The sequence below is a fragment of the Spathaspora passalidarum genome (genome assembly GCF_000223485.1).
Source record: "Spathaspora passalidarum NRRL Y-27907 unplaced genomic scaffold SPAPAscaffold_8, whole genome shotgun sequence".
In the NCBI taxonomy this organism is placed as follows: domain Eukaryota; kingdom Fungi; phylum Ascomycota; class Pichiomycetes; order Serinales; family Debaryomycetaceae; genus Spathaspora; species Spathaspora passalidarum.
The window spans coordinates 448,086-474,964 of record NW_006767432.1 but is presented as its reverse complement, the minus strand read 5'-3'; the positions used below and the strand labels follow the sequence as shown (position 1 = coordinate 474,964).

The following is a 26,879-nucleotide window of genomic DNA, read 5'->3' as shown; positions in this document are numbered from 1 at the left end:
TCTATGTAGAATCTAAAAGTACCCATCATCTTCATCATTCAAGTTCATTACGGGTATATCCAAATCGTGATTGACCTGGTATCCAATCTTCTCCATTTGTTTAGGGAAATTGCGCATGTTGTAAAACTGCAATAGTCCTCTTAATGCAATTTCTTGATCATATGAATTGTTGAAATCACTCTCAAGATCTTTACCACTTAGCCAATGATCCTTCATGGATAATTTCAAATTGAGGTAGATCTGACTGATCAAGTCCATGTTTATCAGCTTCCATTTACGACCCTGGTACGGAATTAGTTTCTTTAGCGTCTTGAGAATTGGTTTGGTGAATGCATCATTGTCGTAATTCATAAGAATCATCTTGTATAATTCAGATGGCTTTAGATCGTTCAAGGTGAAAATCCGTTGTGTTTGGTTCTTGATGAGAATCTTGTTGGTTATCTTGAGCATATTGGAAAGAATGAATGCGAAGTTGCTGTTATAATGCTTAATGTAGACGTGGTTGATATTGTTGGCGTCAACTTGTTCTGGTAACGTCAGTATAAACTCCTTGTTGATGAATTTGTATCTGTAGTTGCCATCGGGGAACACCTGGAGACAGTTATTGAAGAAATCATATGTTGGCAACTCAACTTTTGGATTCATCAACTTATTCTGGTTAATCAAGATTTCATACTCGGTCAAATCATCCTTTTTAGCTTCGTCCTTACTGAGGCTTTGCAAATTAGCATTGTTGAATGATCTCGAAAGATAGTCCAAGGCCACAGTAAAGAATTGTTGATCAAATAAGATCGAGGAAAGGTAGTAATACTTGAGAACATGACTAATCTTGAACCATTTCAAAAGAAGCAAGACAATATTGGTTGAAGCTTTCAAGGTTATTTCCTTTACATTCAACACTTCCAATTGCAGGGTCAACACATATCTAATTTTCTCCTTTGTTTGTTCGATGCTCTTCAACTTAGCATCACCAGGGGTGGGTACTCCATTGCGCGATAAGAATGACGTTTCTGGATTTAATTCTAATTCAGCAAAGTTTAAATTGTAGTCCATTCTATTGACTTTGATTGTTTCCATTAGAACTTCAACTACAGTATATAATCGACTTACATTGGCAGCATACATCTTGTCAACTCGTTGTAATAATTCAATAACATCCATCTTCTCAGGGAATCTTTGCTTCAAATCGTCATAGTCATAGTCAAACTCGTCCTTTGGTTGCTCTTCTTGATACTCATTAACATACCCTCTTTCCTGAATCATAAACTTCTCTCGTTCATTCCAAAGTCGTTTAATGGAATAGCTTTCATATATTGAATTCTTCAAAATCTCATCAGCTTCCTTCATGGCCAATGGGACCGTAACTGTGGACAGGGGCGATTCATCATCAACTTCTTGCTGGGTACTAGCTGCTGGTAGGTTAGGATAAATAAATGGCATGGCTTGATTCACTTGGTATGATCGTCTTACTTTTTCTCCACCAGACATATAATCAGAAGCATTAAATGTAGGTGATGGTACCGGTGTGGCAATATGTACTGTTTGTGTGGGTAATTGACTCAAAACAGTATGTGATTTAGTGGTCTTTGGCGTCTCCATCAAGTTCGAGAGAGAATTGGAGAAACTATTGACAGCCATGAAATATTTGTACTTCCCCTCAATTGTGCTTTCATGAGAATGGATACTGCTGGTGTCGTCGATGTCATCTTCTCGTTCTAATGTTCGTGTGAACTCCGTAAAATCAAATGCCTTCAATTCGGTATTTTCATACAAGGGGAATTTATCAAGAAGATCTTCCCTAAATGCAAAGTAATCTAGTGGTGAACAAGTCAACACTGTTTCTCCAAGATCTCTTCCCTTTTTGTTTTTGATTTGGTGGAGATCAACAAGGAAATTGTCACATGCTTTCAAGTTCGTCGCTCCGCCTAATTCAAAAAGAATGAGGTTGTTGACGAGCGTAATGAGATATCGTATTCTATACGAGTTGTTGGGATACCACTTCCAATGTTCTATAAATCTGAAAATAGTCGTCAAAAAATCAACTTCACCCAAGTATTTGCGAAATTCGATTGAGTGCTCATTATCTCGGTCTTGTAGATTAACTTGAGTCAAGAAGAAAAGCAAAGTCAACACTTTGAAGTAGTCAGCCTCCACTTTCTGAGATAATGTACTTTGTTCTTCTTCTTCGTCAGTATCTATATCCTTGTCAAATTCAATTCGTTTATCTACCAAATCTTTAATCAACCTAATCAAAGGCTTGTAAACTTGTAATTGTAACAACACAAAACTATTCTTCTTAATCTGATCCAACTGCTGCTGTCGAGTTTTCTTAGTGGCATATTCTCCAAATGCAAAATATAACAATATCTTGAGTGATATCGACACCGCTGCATTTGTGTCAAGCAAGTTAGCTTCGTCAATAACTTCAATGTTCCTCTTCAAAAACAAAGTGATATCATTTCCTTCATGACTCCTCTCATACAACTGGTACATATTACTTAATCCTCCTAAGATCTTCAAATCATTCAATGTAAACCATTCATTAATTTCAGTTTCCAACGATCCGATCTCTTGATATTCATACTGCAAATGTGACTTAGTAATCAAAAACAGTAATCCAATTTGAGGACCAGCGATATCAGCATCATTCCTGCCTCCAGTGCTATTGTCATCATTCTTGCTGCCACTGCTGCTGCTGTTGCTCTCATGATGGTGATGGTGGTGGTGATGAGCGTGCAAGCTATTGGCGCCATCATTAGGGAGCCGTTCAGCACGAGCATTTAGTTTCTTTTGAAATGTCTCGTCAAGAGATTCATGCAACTCCTTCTCCGTTGATGCATCAGGATGGTCAATTATCTGATCCTCGAGTTGATCAATCAGGATCAATTCATCTTGCATCATCAAGCAGTGAGATTCTGATGGTGTCCACAGTTGTTTTTGGGTCGACAGTTTGTATTAATGTAACCTGTGATTTAGTTTTTAGTGTTGTGTTTTTCTTTTTAGACGCAACGCTACCAACGCGTGCGGCTGCGTAGTTCGCCTGGGTTCATTCATGGCTACCGTCTTTCACAAGATTTAATCTATGATTTCAACTTGAACTGGTTGAGCTATTGGTAGTCGCTATGGTAGAATAGCCCTCCAAAAGAGGAAATTGTAATTGCAAGGGGAGACCCCAAATGCAAGTTATCAATTATGTGAAGCTCGAATCCACACCATCAAATTGTCATGAGGACAATAATTCCACCAAGCAACTGCCAGCTTCATCGTACTTTTCGAAACATAGGTATCAAGTTATGGTCAATAATATTCTACAATAACACACATGTTTCTGTTTTTGCAAAATATTCTAGAAGTTTTTTGGGTTTTCAAAGGCGGTTCAAATAACCAAGAGAGACTTGGTTATGTCGACATATAAACAGCGTTCCAAAGAGAAGGTTGAGCTTCCATTGATCTGTAGAACAGAACAATATGAATCACACCTCACAATATGCCAATTTGGGTATTACAAGAGTTCTCAACAATATTTCCAGATTATACACGTGTAGTAAAAAAATTTCCGTTTCGATCATATGTGGTTTACGATGATCTTTTTTGAAATAGCACACGCAGCATGAAGTGATTGATGGTCGTAGATATGAGTAAATCCGATCAGGGGTAACATACTGAGCGTCAAAAACGTAAATGCATCTGTAGTAAATTAGGGGGTTTTAGGTGGCTGTACTGGAAGTAAAGCTAAGCCACCAGCTTTCCTCCCCGAAAGCGCGCCTAATCCAGCCAGGCCAGGCTGCGACTCTTTTCTGGCTTATTATTGAGCAACTCTCACGGCATATTGTTTTAAAGAGTTGGAAAACAATAGTACGAGACAAAGCTTCTAGATATTTTATTATGTTTGTGAAGGAAATATGTCAATGAGGTAGAATATTCGGAAAGACATACAATAGAATAGGAGTTTCAACCCCCCCCCCCCTCCTCCAATAACTCTTGCGAGAGTTTTTGGTGGATATGTAACTCCACGTAATTACACCTCTACGTACAACCAAAGTTACCAGCCCAAAGATCTAGATGGTGTTATGACGACTAAAACATTTTAATCGGATTAGGAAAAACTAAAATTTGAAAGATAGCCAAAACCTAAAATGTGTTACAAAAAAAACCTTCCTCAACCCCCTAAAATACCCCTACTAAGTTTTACTTTACGAATTTATTTTTTAATGTGCGATTAGAAGTGGAATTTTACAAGGTCGAGTTGACAATGGACGATTATTTTTTTTGAAGGGACTGATAATATTCAATAACTGGGTGAAAACTAGCGCGTACCCCACCTTGGTGATCACAAGACGCGGTTACGCTATCCGTTGCTCGTTGGAGATACTATCGGGGGGAGTTCCTGATAGTTAACCTAAATTATCAAGTGCAAATATTATGATTGTACTTGCTTAATATGTGGGTTTTTCAGGGGGGGGGGGCGCTTTCTCCGCCCATTCACCCAATTCTTCTTTTGCTTTGTCTCCATTGTTCTTCTCCACACTTTTCTGACAAATTCCTTATTATATATAATAAAGACTGAATGTGTGAACAATACACAAATATCGATGAATTACAATCATCCATCAATCCCAATGTGGAAAATAGAACAAATTATTTTTTTCAGCTAATTTGCCTAATTAGGTTGAATTATTTAGCCAGACGCGTTGTTCTTTTGTGCATTTTTTTTTTCGGTGCGTCCTGCACTCTGGTTTGACCTGATTTTTATTATGTGCAGTCAAGTTGAGAAGAGATTTAAGTAATGCTGCATATCATTTAGGGACCGTGGGTCTATGCAAATAAATGCAATAAATTGAATGATTATCATCGCCGCCCTAAATTAGCCAGCCTACGCGAAGATCTCAAGTTCCATTGTTGGCTGCGTAAAAAAGTACGATTATGTACTATATAAGTGGATCCACGGATTGCCATACTTCTAGGGCAATTGCACAAGTGAGAGTTAGTAATTACAACAAGAGTGAAGTATTGCGCTGTTTTTTATTTCTTGCTTCGCCTTGCGTTAGCTACACGCCTTTTGCTGAACCTTAGATTACTTTTCTATACGATACAAAACGAGATCGAACAAATCCTCCCGCATCTTGGCAAGTTCAAGGAAGGAATGTGTATCTGTCACAATATAAATTAGCAAATAATTAAATTTATTGACTCCAGATAGTAAATTGGATTGTGGCCATTATTAATTCGTATGAAAAGGGGGTAACATGTGCCAATTGTTACTTTATTGGGTGGAAATTACTTCCGTTGAAAATGCAATATTGTACTATTGCAAGGCGTCATATCAAGGACCACCATTCGGTTACCTGGCAACGGTTGGTGACAATACGGGTGTGGTACCTTTTTCAATCTAGTCGAAGATTGTTCTCAATAGTTGGTAATTTAAATTTGATGGGAACAAAGAAGATATCATCGTGTACGTCTCAACAATTAACAATGAAACAGTTTCCACAATATTAAATTACATGATTTTGTACAACTGACTTGACAGGTTTCCTACTAGTTATGGGGTGCTTTTACTCTTGTGCTTGTATTTGCAGCATTTAATTTAAATTGCAATTTAAGCAAACAATGAGAAAAAAAAAAACGAGAAATTAGCTAATCTACAAAAAATTTTTTTTTGCCTGACACAGGAAGTTTTTCTTAGTTTGTAGATGAGGACAACTACTACATGAGCTGGTTATATTTAACTAGTCGATGCTTGCCTATAGTCAGAAGGATACTAGATATCACAAGATTGTTCTTGGTATATGTAACACACTCCACCGTCACCGAAATGGATATCTAATTAAGAAGCTTTCACATGAACAAGAGAAGTCAATTACGAGACAGCCAAAAAAAAAGACAAAGTCACAAACTTTAATAAAAACATGGTTTTGGAAAATTCACAATGCGGTGTTCAAGAATAATGTCAATGAAAAGCCAACCGGTATGTGGCAATCGAAAGGGATAGACCTGAATGTGTACTTATTTAACTGAAGCACCAATCATTGCTTTGAATATTAGGGGGAATATTGCTCCACTTAAAGTAGTTCTGTATATACGTGTTCGTAATTTGAGGTGGAAAAATATATGGTACTTACTAAGTTCAATAGTATAAAAAGCAAGGAAACTAATTGAGGTATGTTGTTGCATAAAAAATAGCAGCCAAAAAAAAAATTATTTGAAACCCAAAAAATATTATTATTTAATCTTTTTTTTTTTTCTTTTTAGATTAGATACTCGTGCGTAGTTTGCATATACAAACATTTAACACATAGTCATAAACTTAAGAAAATTATTTATAAAGGAGAAAAAAATATTATTATATTTTTTTTTATCAATCTTGCAATTCCCTTGTTTAATTTTTTGAATATTCCCTCACCACCCCCCAAAGCGCTTTAGCGCCCCGCTTATAGTTTGATTATATTTTTGTTGCCTATTATAAATATAACTTTAATTCTCCTTTTCATTTGAAAGCTTTCGATATTTCCTTCCCTTTATAAGTGAAGCTTAAATCAAATGATATAACAATGTTGCAACAATTACAATCACCATTCACATATACTGCTCCAGAACATATTCCAAATCACAATAACAACTTGTTATTGCCAACCCCCACATTCTCAGAAAAGAGTCTGGACAGCACAGTTTATTGCTTGCAAACACCAATATCACCTATTAAGAAACAACTAACTATGTTTGAAAACAATTTGTCAATGATTCATCTGAAGGTATCGATGATGGAAGACTGTGCATTGAAACGAGAAATATTTCAATTGATTCAAAACTCCGTACACATATTACAAGAAGTCGAAGACAACGACACTTTGCCTCAAAGAACTTTTGATGAATTCATAATACATACTCCACCTTCATCATTTGAAGAAACTTTCATAACACCTCCACCCTCATCTAACCAAGAGTTTTGCTACCAAACACCAAGAGATAAGATTATTGACTATGAAAATTGTGCACCACCAGCACCACCCAAGCAACCTAACTTTGATCACGCTATTACCAACTTGAACTGCTCCAATTTACCAAATATAATATTTTCAGAAGAAGATTTGTTGGCTGATGGAACTGTTCAATTCAATCAACATTTCTTGGACTGGGATTCATTTGAATTTGATTCTCAAGACTTGTCATTTTGAAACTTGAACACATTTCCACACAAAAGTATACCCTGTTTGAAGTATGTTCTACTTTTCATTTTTAATTCTCCGTACATTGAATTTTTATTTTGTTATTTGGTTCTAGTTTGATTCATTTTTTTTTTCTTTTTTTTTGCAGCTGCGCTTTTTTGGGTTCGCTTGATTTTTAAGTTTGATTAAAGTTTATTTGGACTACAAAAAGATTATTGGGGTGTGTTTGTTTGGTGTTAGGTTGTCATTTCAATTCGTTCTCGCTAATACTAGTTTAATTCATAGGTATTATTTGTGTATACATTTAAATACTATACGATTTTCCCTTTCGGAAACCTTCATTTGTTTTTGTATCAGCTTTCACGTAATTCTCTCAACGAAGTAAAAATTATGATGTAACCACAAAATAATCTGACAGTTGCATGTCGTTAGTTAACCAGTGCTCACTGGAAATTATGTAGCAATGCCTTTGCCCTTGCATGGTGCCTTTTCTATGTACCCTTTTCAATGTAACCTTTGGCAGTTTCAATGAGTATACTTTTTTTTTTTATTTCCCTTTTGGACCAAAGCCTATTTGGATGTTGTTCGAATAAGATTTTTAATAAAGCGCTTTATCATCTGCAGGTTATTATCCCTTCGGCTAGAACAAACTTCATTGTCTGTTTGAGTTCTAGGGGGGTGAGCAGACAACGCTCAAAACCCATTGCAATCACAATATATAAGTTAATACTGAAAAAAAAAAAATTAACACAAAAAAATAAGTTAAGCCAAACCGAAAGGGCCCCATTGTAGTGCTACTCGTGATTGAGAGCCGCGGATGCTTGTATTGCCTTGAAGGCACATATCATTTTGTAACCTATATATTATTGGTGGAGGTGACAACGGTGTTGTCAAGGGTGTTTGATCCCATGTTTTGGCCCGCCCTTATTCTATGGCTGAAAATAAAGTTAGTGAAGGTGCGTAAGAGAAATAAACTTCTGGGTCGATTTTACGTTATTGATAAAAAAAGAGGGGGAAGGTGAGTGAGATGTTGACAAACCATGAAAGCGTATTGATGTAAGTTTGATCTACCCAGGACATGACAATTTAGTTCTCATAGACATTAGCAGAAATCGAAATAAGTTGACAACAGTGCTATTGTCGCCTGTAACAAAAACAATGTTCCTTGGCATGTGCAAATGGTAATATGCAATATTACTAAAAATACGACACAAACATTGCAAGAGATCCCGGAAATAGTAGACCTGTGCCTTATTTATGTTTCACTTAGGTCTTGCAGTTTTTGAAACACCCAGGGAGTTTGATTTGATTGATTTAACAATGGGAGATTAAAATTGACACTGCAATTAAACTAAATTTAATCAATTTTTCACTAAAAACACCCGAAAGAAAAATAGTGGAGAAAGGGGTGTGCATTCGTAGATGTGAATGTTCATAAATGTGTTTCAGTAAATGCTTGTTATCTCTCTCTTCTTCAAACTTTAACCTTTACTATTTGCAAAGCCGGATCTAATGGAGATAGTTTAAGAGGTCTGTAAAAGCAGATCGGGTTTATCACAGCAATTGCAAAATTTGAACCAAACTGTAATTCTTATTCTAGAAATTAAATTTACAGTTTTTGCACAAAACTTTGTTTACATTTTGGATTCTTTTTGCGCGACCATTCCCATGTTTTATTTTTGCAATAATTTCTGGACACAACCAAGAATTGGCTTGCTAGGAATGTTCTAAAAGCTCTTACGAAGTCATGAAAATAGCTACTTCTTTTTATATACTATCGGTGTTATCAATTCAGTTTAAAGTTAGAAAGTTCGCAGAAGCAAGCATAACACCGAGCGCGCAGTTCTCCTTAAACTTAACTTTTGAGCTCCGCTTGAAAATTTGGCAATTTTACTTAGAAAGGAATAGAAAGCAAATGCAAAATAGACGATTTCAGGTCTTATTTTCTGCTCAAGATGTTGGTTGTATTTAAGTAATGTCTTGAAAATTTCCAAGAATGATGGCTGGGTGTAATTTTTATTTTTTTTTTTGCCTCACTGAGCTTTCGCCCAGAATAACAAGCCTGGGGGGCGAGAGAACGAGACAATGCCAAGCAGGTAGAAGAAAGATATGACAATGCACGCGTACGGCTCATTGCCTTACTGGAGATGGGGAAGTCTAGACTGAATCTTCACTCTAGGAATCTTTTGTTTTTTTTTTATTTATTTATTTTGAATTGCTACGAAATTGGTGTTTTTGTGTAGCAAAAAAAATTGGCGGTGAATCTGATTGTTTTTCTTTCCATTGTGTTGTATTTTGGTTTTCCATCTACGCTTTTCTAAACAGTTGTTCTCATTCCAAACTCAACTTCTTCTTCTTCTTCTTCTTCTTCTTCTTGAGCAGACTGTTCATTCCTAATTTATACTGCTTCTGCCAAAGAAAGACTAAGAGAAATCAACCAGATACTTAACCGTCAAACAACCCATTCCAAATACCACAACATTCTCGTCCCACCCCCCTAACAACCACGTCACTTTGAACGTATCCTTTCAGAGACATCCCTAACAGACAAGTTTTTACTTCTTAAATCCAACTTTTTGCTCTCCAGCAAATAACCACATTCGTTTATAGATTTTTTTCCGTTCAAGTTAAACCAAGGCTGTTTGAATGATATTTACCATTCCATCCTTGTACTAAAAAAGAACCACTAACATACACACTGAATCAGAGTATAATTTCAATATAATACTCGATTCAACTTCATTCGCTTAATCGTTTATTTAATTCAACATACAGCTAGTTGTCACTTTATTTACATTGGCAACCCTTTCAGTTTCAGATTTTTTTTTTGTTTTGTTTCACATCATCAGTCAAACATAAACAAACAAACAAACACACAAAAAAAAAACATACACCAAAAATTCAGGATTTGCTTCCGCCAATTACAAACATTAATTACACGTCCTAAAACACGTCATACCTTACAGTATAACCATACAACTTTGCATAATAACCATTCAGGTTGACAATTCAAATATTCACGCAACTCAATCATGAAGTCGTTTAAATCTAAATCAACTGTCAATGATGAAAATCAAGTATTGAGCAATCAAATCAAGGCAAAGTCACATACAACTTCCAATGGACCAATTGCTTCGAGCACTCAACAACTGCAACAGCATGTATACGTATCATCACAATATAGAGAAGCGTTAAGTGATGTTACGGCACAAGAAAATCTCCATTATCAACATGGAGGATCCAAACCATCACAATCACAATCGCGGGGTTTACATCAACCGACTTCGTCCCAGGGTACCAAAATTTCCATATTTAAGCAGCTGAATCTCCATCAATTTAAGAAACCACGATTGGAGAGACTGTCTGTTCACACTGGTGCCGACAATGAAGACGATAAAGAGAATTTTTACGATGATATAATAGATACAAAAGAAAACGATGTAGATCAGCAGCATGAAAGAGATATGCAGACTAACTTTGATATATCGCAGGAAGACCAATATGATGAAGATGCATTATTGTTTGAACATGCTAGTGAAAAATTAATAACTAATTCTGATAGTGTTGACGATATTGATATCAGTCAACATGTTATTGACAAAAACGAACTAGATAGTGAAGATGAAGAGTTAGAATATCAGAAGCCCGACGAAGATGAACTAGATACCCAAGAGCAATCCTTGAGATCACCATTCAATACTCATATCCCCATGCAGCCAACTTGGACTCCTTCAATTATCGCTGAAATGAGGCGAGTCGTACATAAGTATTCGCGTGATACTTTAGATGAAGATGATGAAGACACATATGATCCGGCAATGGTTGCAGAGTATGCTCCCGAAATTTTCAACTATCTTCATGAACTAGAAAATAAATTGGCACCTGATGCCAACTATATGGACAACCAAGATGAATTGAAATGGGAAATGAGATCAGTATTAATAGACTGGGTTGTCCAAGTCCACCTGAGATTCAATTTACTTTCCGAAACCTTATTTCTCACTGTTAATTATATTGACCGGTTCTTATCCAAACGTAAAGTTTCATTATCACGATTCCAATTAGTTGGAGCAGTTGCATTATTTATTGCTGCCAAATATGAAGAAATCAATTGTCCCACAGTTCAAGAAGTTGCTTATATGGCCGACAATGCTTATACTATAGACGAATTCCTTAAAGCAGAACGATTTATGATTGACGTATTAGAATTCGATATGGGATGGCCCGGACCAATGTCATTCTTGAGAAGAACATCAAAAGCCGATGATTACGACTACGAAACTAGAACATTAGCCAAGTACTTCCTAGAAATCACAATCATGGATTCTAAATTTGTTGCCTCGCCACCAAGTTGGTTGGCAGCAAGTGCTCATTATTTATCACGCAAATTATTGAATCGGGGAGAATGGACCGAATTACATGTATTTTATAGCGGATATACTGAACGTCAATTACGTCCAGTTGCTGAAATTTTATTGGAAAGCTGTCGTCATGCTGAGACGAACCATAAGGCAATTTTCGAAAAGTACCTGGAAAGAAGATACAGACGAAGTTCAATTTTCGTTCAAGAATATTTTGATTCTCTTTGATCTTAAAGACAAAGTAGAGATCTGTATAATAGAACATTTAAAATAGTTCAAAAATCTACAATTTAAAATTAGAATTAACATTGTAAGTAATGAAGAGCATCGCACTCTCACTTAAAAGAGGTTTATTCATCTATTGCTAGCCGTGCTATTCGTATATCTTTGAAGTTGCTGTTTGGTTTAAATTTTTTTGCAACCCTAATTTAGGTTTAAGACATTTGGTGTGTACACGACCAAAATACACACCATCTCCAAAATTCATTTCCCCTTTCAAATATGTCGCCCCCGGCTTCCAATCATAATCTAACCATTTCCATCAACACCACAAGTTTCAAAAAAATGTCCAAGTTATTATCTTCTACCTTGCGTACTCAATTGAGTAAGAGATTAGCAATTGCCACCTCCAGATCTATTAGAACCCCAGTCATTGCTGCTTTACCAAAGCTTGTTGCTTCCACCTCCATTCGTTCTTTCTCTAGCACTCAAATCATCAGAAAGCAATCTAGCAGTGAGTCTTCCCTCAAAGCCGTTATTGAAGGTGAATTAAAGGTCGCTGAAGAAATTCCAAATGAATTAGATGCTGGATTTGAAGAATACCTTTCAAGTCAAGGTTACAAGGTTATTACAAAGGAAGGTAATGCTAACGTTGAATTGATCAGAACTGATGCATCTGGTCATGTCATCCATGTTTACTTTGATGTTGAAGAAGTTACTGATTTAAGTGAAGAATTCCTGGAATTCCAAGAAGAAAACGAATGGGCTGATGAAGATGAAGACAGTGAATCCTTTGGTAATGGATTCTTTTCCAAATTCAAGGTCTTCATTGAAGATCCAGCTACTAATGATGGATTAAACTTTGATTTATTCTTGAAGAATATCGAATCTGGATTCTCCGTCGAATGTGTAAACTACCAACCAAATGCTACTGAATTCATTTCCGAAGTTTCCAAGGGCAACTTTACAGACAAGTTCAGATACGAAGGTCCTAAGTTCGAAGACTTAGATGAATCATTACAAGTTGAATTTGAAAACTATCTTACTGCCAAGGGTATTGATGAAAAGTTGGCTGAATTCATTGTTGCTTACAGTGAACACAAGGAAGAAAGTGAATACAGAGGTTGGTTATCTTCTATTTCTAAATTCTTAAAGTAAGCACTTTGTTTGTAAAATGATATTTATCCCCCTCCTCCCCTCCCCCAAGTTTGTATATATTGTAAGAAATTTAAGATAAATAACGCTATGCTAGATCATCAACTGTAATAAGCAGCTAATAAGAATGGTTCTGATATTGGTTTGTTATTAATCACGTGAATATTAGGGCTAATACCCTAATAACAAATATTCGTGCACTTACCATTATCTATTTTTTTTTTTTTCACCCAAGGTTTCACCATTTTTCAATGGAAAATAAGAAAAATATTTCCATATAGTTAACTATAGAACCATATACACAAACAATGTCTGCCGAAGCTTCTGTTTCCTACGCTGCTTTAATCTTAGCCGATGCTGAGCAAGAAATCACCGCTGAAAAGTTGTTAGCCATCACCAACGCTGCTGGTGCTTCCGTTGAAGGTGTCTGGGCCAATGTTTTCGCCAAGGCTGTTGAAGGTAAGAACTTGAAGGAATTATTATTCTCCTTCGCTGCTTCTGCCCCAGCTGCCTCTGGTGCTGCTCCAGCTGCCGGTGCTGCCGGTGCTGCTGCTGATGAACCAGCTGCTGAAGAAAAGGAAGAAGAAAAGGAAGAATCTGATGATGACATGGGTTTCGGTTTATTCGATTAAACAAACAAGAAATAAACAATTCCAGGTTATGATGATTTTTTAATGACTCCATTAATATTTTCAGCACATTCATTGCATTATTAAATAATTCCATACTTTACAGTGGGATAGCATAAAATGTACAACAATATATAATTTCAATTTGAAATACCAAAGTTTACAGTAATTTAGAAGATGATAGGAATAAGATACACGTCAACGCAATGTTCCTTTGAATCCTATCAGAGGGATTTCATTAGTAATTACTGTTTGAATTGTATCTTGATCTTTTGTAACATCTTAAACTTTGTAGTTAACGTAGGTCATAAGCATAGGCAGCCATGTCGTTGTAGACAATGGGAATGGTATGCGAGGGTAACGGAAAGAGTAACTGCAAGTAATTCTAGAACTGTTATCTTCAACAGGTTGGGTTGCAAATGATATTTCAAAATGGAATTGTTGGGCTGAATCAAGAGATATTTCGCATTAAAAACAGCAACCCTAGCATTTCTCTCATAACGCACCTACACGCCTGTAACTTCTATATTTCTCTTTTCTAAAGTCAGATTTGCCATATTTGACTTCTGCTGCATTATGCCTAGAATGTTTATTGTTGCAAAGACACCTGGTTGTGAAATTTACGCGGGTACATCTGGAAAATTCGGATGTGCAGTAGCCGCCCCAAAAAAATAATTACAATATACTACAAGCGAGTATATACCGCGGTTGCTCAAATATACACGGGAGGGATATAGCAGTTCCGTGATTTATTCAGTTACGTGATGGGGCCGTGATATTAAAGTTTATTTAGCCATAAAGCTTAAATTGAGAGGATTACAAGAGAACCTCCTGAAAGCAGGAATCTAATATTAGCTCAGATCCCGAGAGATTTTAAATTGTTCCTTTATATTATGTGCATAGTTAAATCTTTGGCAAGGCTAGCCGCAATTCCACCTTACGAAACAATAGACTAGAGAATTATTATTCGATCCGCCTTTGCTGATTGCTATGCTTGGTTAAGCCCAGACTGTAGTTATGCTTATTAGTTTGTCAAGTTCATCCAAAAATAATCACTTAGTTAAGCCAGTAACACATTTATTCAGGCTTACGATTTTTAAGGATCGGAACGGTATATATATTCACATAATGGCCCGCCGCATGCATATGAAAGTACAATCTGACTAAAAATATTATGTGGGAGAAAGAGAAAAAGAAGGGACAGATTCGGAGATAGTGCGCAGTTCCGACATTTAAACCGAATTATGGAGTAAATGATAGGAGGGGCATGATTATCACTATTTCCAGCTGCGGAGTTAGCTGGATTTAGGTATTTCCTGATCTGATGTGATACAAATCCGACATCAAACTAGATGGATGCAAAGCGAGTAATCCAGGTTGATGTGAAGGATTGAAACAGAGCAAATGTTGAAAGTCCAGATTTAGACACTTTGCAGAAATAAGGCTCTACAATAGTTGAAACAAGAGTAATTCTAGGCTTTTAAATTGATTTTTAAGAATGTTAATCATAGCCCCAAGTTTCGTCCCCTCCCTAGTGCTCCGATCCGACCCCATAAAAAATGTTGTTTCCCACCTTGCTTAGCTAATATGCTTACACGATGAATCACTCTGTTTACTTTTTTTTTTCTTTCCTTGTGCGATGTCAGCGGGGGTGCATGCCACAGTGTTAACTATTAGTCATTGCCAAATGTTTATGTTATAGCAAACATAGATTACTCATCTTGTTGACATATATTGTCTGATCGTATTGTTGTTATTGCCATTGTTGTTGCTACTTTCAGTAAGGGATGGTAGCTGCACGGGGATTACTAAATAGAGAAAGTGGTCAACGGCTGAGTAAACACAAAAAATATAGAAGAAAAAAGAAATTTCAAAAGTAGGCACAAAAAAAATGATGACAAATTATACTAAGAATTATATAGTTAATTTCTCTTTTGCATATGAATCGCTTATTAATTAAATGATATCATTAATGTTTAACAATATTAGTTATCTCCTTTGTAGGTGAAACTGTGGAGTTTTACTTTCTTTGTAAATTGTAACCTCAGGTAGGGGATCTCCTTTTTTGGTTGAAGATGTGGCATCTTCGGAAATGTGGACTTGTCGGAAAAGTTGGATCGGATGATGAGCACCCACAAAGACAAAAAAACCTTGTACAAAACAACGCAAAGAAACAAAAGGCCGCGCAATGGAACCATCGATGCTGTTCTATGAGCAAAAAAAAAAAAGAATCTCGGATGTAAAGACAAAAAAAAAAAAAAGGTTGTTAAAACATGGAAATAACAAAAAAAAAAATAATCGCAACACCGATCGGAAATAAACCGCGGACTGGATTTAACGAATTGTCCGCAAATTCCATTAGTCATAAAAATAAAATAAAAAATTAATATAAATATAATTATAATCTCCTATTTCTTGATTTCAAATTTTCTATAATCACTATCAATTCAATAGCAAGCAATGTCCGAATTATCCTTTGCCCAAACATATATCTTAGCATCTAAAGTAAGATCCAAGCTTACTAAAGAGGCCGCCTCACCAAAGGCTTCCTTAAGACATTTAGTTGTTCAAGCTAACATGTTAGATAACATAATGGATTACATCAGTGAAGAAACTGAAAGAAGAACAATCCAGCAAAGAGAAAAGAGCAAGTTGCAACAGCAACAAAAGGCCGCTCCACAAGTACAAGCCCATGTTACTTTTAACATTCCAGTTAAGCCAGTTAACCATACCAACACATCTGTAACTGAATACGAATTAGGTGATTCAGATCCCGAATCAGATTCTGAAGATGAAGATGTCGAACAATTCAGTCCTTTGATTTTCCGTCCCGCCAACTCCATAGTGGAAGAAGACGATGATGATGATTTCACGTCATCCGACTCTGAATCTGATTCAGACGACTATTACTACTACTCTGATTCTGATGAAGTTGAAGAAGACGAAGAAGAACAACAACAAGCACAATCACCAGATAATTTACCAGTATTCAGAGAATTGCCAGTGATGAACCTTTCTGCAATCGAAGAAGAAGATGAAGACGAAGATTCATATTCAAGTGATTCAGAATCTGAAGATTCTATCTTGTCATTGCCAGATCTCAGCGATTCATATTCATTAACTGATGATGAGATTGAAGTTCATGATATTCACGAAAAGCCATATGCCATCGCCAAGAGTACACCCAAGAGCAAATACATAGAGGTTGAACACAAGCAACAACCTTTCAACAACATGTTTAATGGTGGAACCATTGCCTTGGAACATGTTTTCTAGATAATATTTTACATGGCTAAATATTTTATGAGTTACGAAGTACAGTGTTACGTTTGCATACAGAATGAGTTTGGATTTATTTATTTGTTATAGAGTATACCTTCAGTTCGATATAGATTTTTTAAATTAATGCTTTTTTAATTATAGTCAAATTTATTGTAGTAATGGAAATGTGTGTATAATGATAGTGGGGCTCTTAGTGCCGATATTGTTTTTTTTTAGTGATGAGGAGTTGCAACACATCGGCGCGAATGGTACGAAAGCGAAAATACCCCCTTCACTGATCTTACGGGAAACGACTGAGGGACCAACCCCGCTAACCTACAGATAGCCATGGGAATGTAATGACTGTATTTTACCAGTTAGGGAAGTCTCCTGTAATCATATGCAATAAAGTGTCATCTTTAGATTTTTCCCCTATAATTCAAAAAGTTTTTTTTTGGTTCAATGGAAATCTCGGAAATAAGACATTCATTATTCAGCATTTATTTTCTTGGCCATGACCATTGTTTATATCTAGATTAGAATGTTCGATCGGATTTGGACTATTTCACGTCAAACACCGCATTGGGAAATGTAGATTGTCTAACACCGGGCCAAACAGAGAACAATCAGAATAAAAAAAGGGGCAGATGGTCAGGAAAACCTAACAAGAATAATACCGGGGTTTTCTAACCAGCAGGGTAACATTTCGTGCAAAATGGGTGTTATCTACAGCAAATGTATTAAACCTTGCTGGACAACTATTGCGCTGCAACCATATAATATTACAGCCGGACGGCCCTAAAATTAGTAATGGGTGAATAAAAAAATTGGCAGAAATTTGCATGGTCTTACTATTGCCGATGTTTGCGCCAGTTTTTGTGGAGCATTTTTTTTTTCGGTGCCCTGCTCGGTGTTATACACCCACCACGATTGCTAAAGCCTTTGTTTTAGTTAAATGTGTTTGTTCAGATAAGAAACAAGTGTCCCCACAGGATCAAAGCCCATGTGCAACCCTTGAAAGCCGGCCACTAAAAATATAACCGAAGTAATTCCTGCCGTGATTTTCTATAAATGTGTATTTGTGGGGGGGAGAGAGAGAGGAGCTATAGACTTTGTTCTTTTCCTGATTGGGAATTTCCGCTGCTGCTACGTTACTCCCCACTACTACCAAGAAAAGGGTGCAAATTCCCGCGAAGAATTGTGTAATATGTACTACATGGGCCGATATGTACTCACATGCATGTTATGTATGTTATTCATCTATACAGCTATCTTCTTTACACCTTCAGTCAAATCTTCTTCGTCGTCTTCAGCACCAGCCAAACCCTTTTCAAAGATTTCCCGACCAGTTAACTTCCCTTGATGCATCTGTTGGAATCTCTTTTTGTCAATTTCATCGAATTTCATTTCTGCCCTGAATTTGTCTCTCCATTCCAAGTACAGCTCCTTGGTGACCTTAGTACCAATAAACTTTTTCTGTTCTTCTCGTTCCCGTTCTTCTCTTTCGCGTTCATACTCCTTTTGTCTGGTTTCGAGAATTTGCACAAACAAAGCTTCAGCCTCGTCCTTTAACTGGGTAGTCAATGCAAACACCGAAGGCATGCCTATGTTCAACTCAGCTTCTTCGTTTAATTTCGATAACAATAACGCAAGTTCGTCTCTAGTAAACTCAATGACCTCGGCCATGTTCAAGGCAAGCTTAATGGCCTTGGTATCGTCGTCATCCTCATCTTCGTCATCGTCGTCGCTATCTTCTTCTTCTTCGGATATCTCCGGTATTTCGAGATCAAGATTAGGTATGACTTCAGGGTATGTTGGGGGATACCTGACAATCAAGTCAAGGTAGTGCTTACGTTGTGAAGGGGTATCTAATTGCACTCGGATTATGAAATGGGTAGGACTGATAACTGTTAATTCATCAGGGTATATCGATTCAAGAACTTCTAGTTCTTGCTGTTGTTCCTCAGCTGGATCCATGTTTATGTCTATTAAAAGGTTACTAGTTACTGTCAAGCAACGTTGATAGTGCAGACTTGAAAAAAAAAAAATTTTTTTGTTTACTGTGGGAGAAGTTTAACTTTGGTCAAAGCAGCACGGCTGGACACGTAAACTGCACACTAAAAGGAAGTGAATATTCACCATTCGTCAGCTATCACCAAGTATATATGTAGAAACCAGTTCAACACACATCACACAGACAACTGTCGATTTGTACTAGGGAGTAACTGATAGGAACGACCACTCTTTGTAATCACGTGAGCAAACAATCTGAGATTAAAATTAGAAGCAAAAAAATACACAACGCCAAAAAAGCTAACCATAGGACTTTAAGAGGGGGTAGCAAGGGACAACATCTATCAAACATTAAGTTGCAAACCTTAGGAAACATAACCGAGTAAACACCGATCTTGATTAAGCAAAACCATACCGCGTCCCCTTTTCTTGTTTATAACCTCAATTTCCCTACTTTTGATTCTGGATAAGTTTTTACTGGCAAAAAAAAAATAAAAGAAAAAAGAACAACATAGCAAAACCCTGTATTATATTAGACGAAGCCCTCATATGAACAACTATAACTCGTTTCTTCCATCGACAGTGATTCGAGACTATGGGTATGCAAGTCTGAATCCATTGTATTGCGGGGATTTTGCCCATGCGCCTCGTTTAGACTCCGATTCTGAAGATGATATGGTAGATCGAAGGAGACACGACGATGAATATTTCCACCTGAGTGAAGGCGAGGAGGCAGACGATGATGATGATGACGATGACTACGATTATGATGACTATGACGATATTAGCAATGAGGCGGGGCCACGAGATGAGATCAATCGTAAAGCCCGAGCTTTGTTTGATTTTGTGCCCGAGAATGATAACGAGGTGAGTTTAACGGAAGGACAAATCATATGGATCAGCTATCGTCACGGACAGGGTTGGCTAGTAGCGGAAGACCCAGAAACTGGAGAGAATGGATTGGTTCCGGAGGAGTACGTGGAGATATTTCATAAAGAAATTGGTGTAGAAGATGAAGCTAAACCGTTCTTGCCCGAGATATTACGTCAGGAGAAAGGATATACTAGCGATAGTAGTGAATGGGTGGATACTGATGATGGAGAAGACAAGAAACAACAACAACAACAACAAGAAGAAGAAGAAGAAGCGATGGTGGGGGTGACTGACAAGATCAATACGGTTACGATATGACACAGTAGATAATAATTTTTTTAGGTGTAATGAAGTTAAACAATCCGCTCACTTTTGTACCGCGTAGTGTAAAAAAAATCTCAGTGATGCCTTCCCGATCAAGTCATCACCATACATCACAACCATATCATGCTGGCAGAAGAGGATACACCAGCTCCTACTTCTCCTCCTGCTCCTACTTCTATCCCCCCTGGGCCTGCCCCTCCTGTAATATCCCGATCAGAGGGCCTACGACCAAGTCGAGTGTTTATAGGAAACCGAGCTTACGTTGATTTCTACAATCGGTTCGTAGAGGAAACATTCACCTATTCCAATTCATACACCACATCCCACTTGCGTGACTCGATAATCGCACACAATGGGCAAGTCTACTACCGAAGCGAAGAAGGAACAATAACTGAACACGAAACGCCAGGAACGTTTTGGTCCTGGCAGGAGAAAGAGCGCTTCTTTGATGCCTTGAGCAAATGCAGTATCCATCGGGCCGACTTGATCCAAGAACGGGTAAAGACAAAGTCCATATTGGAGATCATGAATTACTATACACATTTGAAGAAGCTGACAGAAGCATTGAAGAACCGGAAGCTGACGGTGGTCAATCGGTTCGGACTCAAGCGGAATTGGAGCACCAAGTTATTGACATACCACGAAATGCCCATTGCATACGAGATATCGCCTTACTTTATCAATTTTGAGGAATTACAAACTGAACTGATTGGATATCGAGAGAGAACATTCGAATTGGCAAAAGCCACAAAGTTGAAATCGAGTTTTGCAATATATGAAGACTTGTCCTTGATCAACCTTGACAATTTCAAGAAGTTGTTTTCATTAAACCTTGGGTTTCCTGCATTGATACTAATCGAAGAATTGATCCGTCTATTAACTAAAAGAATCATCTTGAAAGTTATATCCACCCATTCAAATTCAATCAGAAAATTCGATATAGATCAAGCAATTGCATCACTCAATTATAACGATCCGGATTCGCTATTCAACTATAGAAACATGTGGATTGAAGTTTCCAATTTACAAAAGGAGAAACGGAACTTGTACGAACCAACACTATATCTTGATCCCACATTCACCATCCCCCAGAAACATCAAGGAGAAAACCCAAAGGGAATAATGCATATCAATTCATTGAGGAAAGGCAATATCGCTAACATTTCCGAGGAACTAGATGAGGAACTAGAAGACATGTTGATTGAGCATGAAACTGAAGAATTGGAGGCGTTGGATCAAATGAATTCCAAAGTGCATGAACGAGGGTTGGCAACAATGTTATTGCCGAGTGCTTATTATGAACCAGAAAAGGCACAAGATTTAGCTGCTCTTTGGTTAACTGAGCAGAGAGAATTAGAAAATGAAAGTGAAAGTGAAAGTGAAAGTGAAGAGGAGGATGTGGACAATACACTGGAGCTTAACCAACAGGTCGCCCCTGAGCAAATTCAATCCAATGTGGCTGAAGCGGATACTCAAATCAGTTTAGAGTTGATAGATCCAGAACTCACAAATAGAACCCCATCGGTTGCTCCGGAAGACGTTCCAATTGAGGTACAATATACTTGCCAAGAGCCATCTACGCAGGAACCACCCCCTGCAGAGCTACCTAATCAAGAGCCAGCTGCGGAAGAACCACCTACTAAAAAACGCAAAATCTCACCATCGACAATTCATCGCTTGGTTGTCGACAGTTACACATACACATACGCCAATTATGACAAAAATTCATAGAACTTATAGATATTAATAGAACTAATGCATAATGTATAAGTATCCTAACTATGTATATTTGGGTGTTTTCGGCTTCTCTTTTGCCTCTTTCTCCTTTGCCTCTTTCTGTTTTGCCTCTTTCTCTTTTGCTTGCTTTTCTTTCTCAGCTCGATCCATGGCAGCTTGAGTTAATCCTAACTCATCCATCTCTATACCAAATGCTTTACAGAAATCAAAAGCTGCACTAACGACACAACCTCTCATTGAAGTATTCTCTTCTTCATACGCAACATCCAAGTCTAACCTTTCAATCATCTTGCCAAGGTCCTTGATATGAACGAGAGTATTGTACTCGTCACCGGTGCTCAACGTCAATGTCAAATAATCACTTCCTGTATTCTCATCCAATTCCCAATTGGAAATCCCATTGGCAATCAAAATATTTGGATCACGTTTCCCACATAACCCTGCAGTTCTTCCTGCGCCTAATCCAGGAATATCAAACGAAATGGACGATGACATGTGTGTCACTCTATAGTTGTGACCGGCACGTTGGAGAATTACAAGATGGGGTCTGTACATTGAACTTCCACACCCACATCTATTAATATGGGTCCGAACAAACCCTATCCAAAGCTGATTTCCAGTTTCACGAACGCTGCTTAGCGGGATTAGTTCTGTACCTCCTCGAATCACCCCGATTTTAGAATGGGGTGTTCCAGCATTATATACCCGCTCACAGTTGCTGAATCTGTCCAGGGTTAAATTGTACAAGTCACATTTGAGGATTTGCAAATTGTGCCAGTCATATACAATGTAAAGGTTGCGATCGAACTTGTCTCGCTCGCTGACATCAACAAACGGTGTCCAGTTCTTTTCAATTTGGTTGCGCTCCTCGCCGATAATTTGCAACTGACGTACTTTGATGTATCTCGTATTGTCAAATCGTATATCTTCTTCACCATCAACATTTGCCTTACCGATTTGTTCTTGGAATACCCATCCCATGAATATAGATCTGTAGAAGACTTCCTCGGTTTCACCGCCTGTCGTCTCCAACATTCGTGTATGTGAATTGAAAATAAGCACTGGTTCCTCAACGCCGTATTCGTTTTGTATGAGTAAGATCCGGCCATCTTCTGGACCATACCATCTTCTCGCGGTTCGGCTGGAATCATAGTTGAATGGGACACGGAGGAATGAAGGGAATTTCATGGTTTGTGGGCCGCCGCCGTTCCTATTTGGGATCTTTAACTTAACGTTATGCAACTCCTGCCAGTCTTCATTGTATACTTGTGCATACATCAATGAAATTTGGGGATCCCATTTGATCCCTCGGCGTGAGAATAATACTCGACTAACCATAAGATGAACGCCGTACTCTTTTAACCACACCGATGTACCAACAAATTTGAAGAAATGCTTGGATACGTTACGTGCTGCGATCATGTTCGGTATCTTGTTTTCGAAAAAGGGCGCAATATGCTTGAACGCGTCCTCGTTGTCAAGCTGATCCTGCAAGATCTGCGCCATCTCAGCGAGGTTGTCTGGAAGTGTGAGATAGTTGTTGATGCCGATATTTTCCTTGACATTAATGGCTTTGCAATCGTCCGATTGGATTTCTGACATGAATATTGAAAGAGTGTGGTTCTTGTACTCGTCCTCGACAATGGTTGTAGATAATCCCGAGGAGTCACCAGCATACTGCACGACAAAATCTGTTTGTTCATATTTTAAGTTTTCAGTTTTGGGATATATAACAAGAGAATCGAGAAACGAGGTAACTTGCTTGATGTTTGGTTGACTGCTGAACCTGTATGACTTGTATGTTTCGTGGTATGATTTTAATGTTGTGCTAAAAGTATCCGTAGAAATATATGTTATGGACATAAGAAGCACGAACGACAATGCGAGCACGAGGTAGCGCAACCCCTTGACAGGCATAACTGGAGTAAGTGGCATTGGGGGTGTTAACGAGAGTGTAGTGAAAGAAGGAAATAAATGAATAGAAAGAAAGAAAGAAGGAACGAAGGAAGGAAGGAAGGGAGGAAATGGTGAATAAATCGCAACTGCAGGTTTTGTGTGACTAAATAATCTCAAACAAAGCAGAAATTTAACACATAATGAAACTAGCGCAATAATAGACATTTTTAAAGCCCAGCTAATTGTGCACCATTTTGTGTCATGGTCCCGAAATCTCGCATGCGGCGTTAGATATTTCAACACGGTTTGTGAGCAATAGCAACAGTTGCGCATACTAAGCCATTACAGCAGCACGTCAAAGCCTTCATTCTCAGTTTGAAACAGACGAATGTTTGTGATATAAAGTGCAACATGATCCCATACGACATAGTGTATAAAACTGTGGGTAAGCCTGCTTTATTTTTAGTTCTTGGCTGAGAACATCTTTGTTTCAAGTTATTTTTTAGATTTACTCACACGACTTACACATTTTTTTTATTCCCTTTGCATATTTGCATCGTTCTGTCTATATTGACATGTCAACTAATATTCTCCACCATTCTCATTGGCTTAGCAGCTAGCCGCGTATAGAAACACGTTCCAGTACTATTTTTAAAATGATGCAACTTTTACATGGAAATAGCGACCAAAGCGACCAAAGCGACCGAAACGACCCGGGCCAAAGAGTTTAGCTTTAACGAAGCTATTGCAGATACTACTAGTGAGTAATGATCTAATTTTTTTTCAAATTCTATAACATGTTATATACATTCTTGTGCACAGCACCAATAAAACCTAAATCTATCACAATTATAAACAAACAAACCACAGTCATGGCATACTTCTTGACCAAATTGAAGTTGCTCTTACCTTGCCTACCCTTTTCATTAAAACAGCTCACCTCTCTATAGTACACCGAATAGTCTACCACGTCTTCGTGTTCATAATTAATCAAGACAAACTCATACAAGACGAACTGGAACACCAAGTAAAATTTCAATGAGAAACATGCCAACTTATAAAGCAACTCATAATTCTTGAAGCTATTGTCAAGCAAGGGGAATGTAGTGTTGACAAACATAAATGACTGACTCATAAACAAAGGGAGATAATTAGTATTGCAGTCGACCAATGTCTTGTTCCATGGCATGCGTTGCACTATACAAGACAACAAAATCAACCAGGGAAATATTACTTGTAAAGCTATGCAGCTCTTGAGAAACATGGACATGTCAGTATCTTTAAAGAACGATATGCCATCCTTCATGAGTACATACTTGTAACAGGCGAAATTCTGTACCAAAAATAACGCAATTTCTCCAATCAAATTCAACTTGATATAGTAGACAAACCGGAATATAAATATCAAGTTTATTATATTGGAAAGGATATCAAACTCGTAATCTTCAACAAATATAAATTCAAAGCTGTGGGAGGAAATCATGAGCCAGTCCCATTGTTTACATTGCAAGTAGCAAAACAGTATTAATACAGCTACGGATGTGAATATCGGATTATGTATTATATTGGACAAATACAAGTCCAATACTTGGATGTATCGGTTCTTTGTGGGAGGTAAATCGCTTATTGGTTTTTCCATATTAGTAGTCATCTGTAATGAATGGCAAATTTGAACTGAATATTTTTAAGGAGTAGGTATTATGATATGTTGTGGGCGGTTTCAGGGGTGGAAGGGGGAGAAACTGTAAAGATTTGCAGCAGGATCCAAACGAAACCCTAGATAATTTATAACTAAAAGAATGCCTGGCGACACGCAGAGATTAAAACTAAAACGTGAAAAACTTAAAAATGGGCTTACCCAGTTTTATATATAGCAGATCGCGAGATAGACAAGAACAGTCCCAGAAAAGAGCTTAATTATTTTTAATGATACATTAGAAACGTGAATGAATAAGCGGCCAAGAAAAAAATCGCAAACAATAGCGAATGTCTTTTTTAAGAACAAAATATCCCACAAAAGTAATGATACCAATACTTGGATTTTAATGCGCGTGGGACATACCTCGTAAAATTGTACGCCTTCGTGATAATAGGCCGGCACCTGCAAGAGTCCCAAGAAAGTTGCTTATACCTCAGTCCACGTTCCTCGCTGTTGCCCAAAAAAACATGTTTATATTGGCGTTGTTTCAAATCAAGAATGTTCGTTACCGTCTCGTCAGACGTTGCTAGAACGTGGCTATTATTCTATGATCTTCCCATCCTCATTATCAATCTAACAAGAACAATCAAAATGGACATGCATAAAAAACATACGCCACGTGCATGAACTAAAATAAAAAATTGCGAAAAAGAAAATTTTATTTATATAATTTTGTCATACAACGCCAAATAAGATTTAGGGGTTTTTTTTTTTAATCACTAACTATGATGAGCAATTTATTAAACTATTCTTGTACCCACAGAGAAAACATTTCTACTAATTCAGGTTGTGATTCAGCGAACAGTTTAGCAAACAGGATCCTGCTGAACTCTGGGGTCACAGGTTCCACTTACAAATTAAAGCCACCATTCGCGCAACTACAAACTAAAGTATGACTCTATCATAAGCCCACATGCATAAGCCAGGGAATTTCATCCTTCGCTTGAACTTCTACTCCTCTTATGTAAGCCTCGAACGCAATTATGTAATAGCAAAATTTTAAATTTAATCCGTCATTTGTATCGTTGAGCAAAATAGACTATGAGCTGTATATTTAATTAGTGCATGATTTACCGATTTTTACATAGCCCTCATGTCAAATCGCCCCTGCCGCGTATTGTTCAGCCAGGGCAGATTTAGACCTGAAATAAACCCCGCCCATGAACACGAATAAATGCTATAACTGTTGATCAAAGACAAAACCAGAGTCAACTTTGTTGATGTCAAGAATAAGCATTTCGTAAATTTGTTCTAGACAAATGTTGTCACCAAAGCCAGTTGTGCCGTCATAGTTGCGAATATTTTTTTTTTTCTACTTGACAAGAAGAAAAGTTTTTAACACTTATGATATAGTATACCGTTGCCCTAAAATTACCTTGGCACAATCTTATACTACGCGTTCGCTCCAAATTACATCGTGTAAATAAGGTTATTATTTGGGTGAGTAACAATTCACGAACGTAATCTCATTCTAGATTGTGTGTGTGGGTCATTGCCAAAAATAGCAATTTATTTTTATTATTGTTGCGAAAAGTTTGTAATTTAA

At 37.4% G+C, this 26,879-nt stretch overlaps 13 protein-coding genes across 13 annotated transcripts; 8 read left to right on the top strand and 5 right to left on the bottom strand. All coding sequences in view use genetic code 12, as the record gives it.

Annotated features, from left to right (window-relative positions):
* Positions 1 to 12: 12 nt before the first annotated feature.
* Positions 13 to 2,901, bottom strand: SPAPADRAFT_144103 (uncharacterized protein; the record flags this gene model as incomplete). Its single annotated transcript, XM_007377768.1, has 1 exon — positions 13 to 2,901. The coding sequence occupies one exon, from the start codon at positions 2,899 to 2,901 to the stop codon at positions 13 to 15; it is 2,889 nt and encodes a 962-aa protein (XP_007377830.1).
* A 3,589-nt stretch (positions 2,902 to 6,490) lies between these two features.
* Positions 6,491 to 7,484, top strand: SPAPADRAFT_63681 (uncharacterized protein; the record flags this gene model as incomplete). Its single annotated transcript, XM_007377767.1, has 1 exon — positions 6,491 to 7,484. One exon carries the CDS (start codon positions 6,552 to 6,554, stop codon positions 7,173 to 7,175), a length of 624 nt encoding a protein of 207 aa, XP_007377829.1.
* A 2,027-nt stretch (positions 7,485 to 9,511) lies between these two features.
* CLB4 (B-type cyclin) lies at positions 9,512 to 11,827 on the top strand (the record flags this gene model as incomplete). The annotated part of the gene is made up of 1 exon (XM_007377766.1): positions 9,512 to 11,827. One exon carries the CDS (start codon positions 10,631 to 10,633, stop codon positions 11,753 to 11,755), a length of 1,125 nt encoding a protein of 374 aa, XP_007377828.1.
* Positions 11,828 to 12,091: 264 nt separating this feature from the next.
* MAM33 (Mam33p) lies at positions 12,092 to 12,904 on the top strand (the record flags this gene model as incomplete). The annotated part of the gene is made up of 1 exon (XM_007377765.1): positions 12,092 to 12,904. One exon carries the CDS (start codon positions 12,092 to 12,094, stop codon positions 12,902 to 12,904), a length of 813 nt encoding a protein of 270 aa, XP_007377827.1.
* Positions 12,905 to 13,188: 284 nt separating this feature from the next.
* Positions 13,189 to 13,970, top strand: RPP1B (ribosomal protein P1; the record flags this gene model as incomplete). The annotated part of the gene is made up of 1 exon (XM_007377764.1): positions 13,189 to 13,970. The coding sequence occupies one exon, from the start codon at positions 13,210 to 13,212 to the stop codon at positions 13,531 to 13,533; it is 324 nt and encodes a 107-aa protein (XP_007377826.1).
* Positions 13,971 to 14,602: 632 nt separating this feature from the next.
* Positions 14,603 to 15,777, bottom strand: SPAPADRAFT_63676 (uncharacterized protein; the record flags this gene model as incomplete). The annotated part of the gene is made up of 1 exon (XM_007377763.1): positions 14,603 to 15,777. The coding sequence occupies one exon, from the start codon at positions 15,726 to 15,728 to the stop codon at positions 15,516 to 15,518; it is 213 nt and encodes a 70-aa protein (XP_007377825.1).
* A 191-nt stretch (positions 15,778 to 15,968) lies between these two features.
* SPAPADRAFT_63675 (uncharacterized protein) lies at positions 15,969 to 17,203 on the top strand (the record flags this gene model as incomplete). Its single annotated transcript, XM_007377762.1, has 1 exon — positions 15,969 to 17,203. One exon carries the CDS (start codon positions 15,991 to 15,993, stop codon positions 16,804 to 16,806), a length of 816 nt encoding a protein of 271 aa, XP_007377824.1.
* A 779-nt stretch (positions 17,204 to 17,982) lies between these two features.
* Positions 17,983 to 18,826, bottom strand: GIR2 (Gir2p; the record flags this gene model as incomplete). Its single annotated transcript, XM_007377761.1, has 1 exon — positions 17,983 to 18,826. A coding segment is annotated over one exon (574 nt), but the record flags the coding sequence as incomplete, so codon positions are not given.
* A 527-nt stretch (positions 18,827 to 19,353) lies between these two features.
* Positions 19,354 to 19,995, top strand: NBP2 (Nbp2p; the record flags this gene model as incomplete). The annotated part of the gene is made up of 1 exon (XM_007377760.1): positions 19,354 to 19,995. The coding sequence occupies one exon, from the start codon at positions 19,354 to 19,356 to the stop codon at positions 19,993 to 19,995; it is 642 nt and encodes a 213-aa protein (XP_007377822.1).
* A 129-nt stretch (positions 19,996 to 20,124) lies between these two features.
* SPAPADRAFT_52892 (uncharacterized protein) lies at positions 20,125 to 21,732 on the top strand (the record flags this gene model as incomplete). The annotated part of the gene is made up of 1 exon (XM_007377759.1): positions 20,125 to 21,732. One exon carries the CDS (start codon positions 20,125 to 20,127, stop codon positions 21,730 to 21,732), a length of 1,608 nt encoding a protein of 535 aa, XP_007377821.1.
* Positions 21,733 to 21,780: 48 nt separating this feature from the next.
* Positions 21,781 to 23,673, bottom strand: SPAPADRAFT_63670 (beta-mannosyltransferase; the record flags this gene model as incomplete). Its single annotated transcript, XM_007377758.1, has 1 exon — positions 21,781 to 23,673. The coding sequence occupies one exon, from the start codon at positions 23,671 to 23,673 to the stop codon at positions 21,781 to 21,783; it is 1,893 nt and encodes a 630-aa protein (XP_007377820.1).
* A 751-nt stretch (positions 23,674 to 24,424) lies between these two features.
* Positions 24,425 to 25,273, bottom strand: SPAPADRAFT_143909 (uncharacterized protein; the record flags this gene model as incomplete). The annotated part of the gene is made up of 1 exon (XM_007377757.1): positions 24,425 to 25,273. The coding sequence occupies one exon, from the start codon at positions 25,271 to 25,273 to the stop codon at positions 24,425 to 24,427; it is 849 nt and encodes a 282-aa protein (XP_007377819.1).
* A 776-nt stretch (positions 25,274 to 26,049) lies between these two features.
* On the top strand, positions 26,050 to 26,563 carry SPAPADRAFT_63668 (uncharacterized protein; the record flags this gene model as incomplete). The annotated part of the gene is made up of 1 exon (XM_007377756.1): positions 26,050 to 26,563. One exon carries the CDS (start codon positions 26,059 to 26,061, stop codon positions 26,227 to 26,229), a length of 171 nt encoding a protein of 56 aa, XP_007377818.1.
* Positions 26,564 to 26,879: the final 316 nt, after the last annotated feature.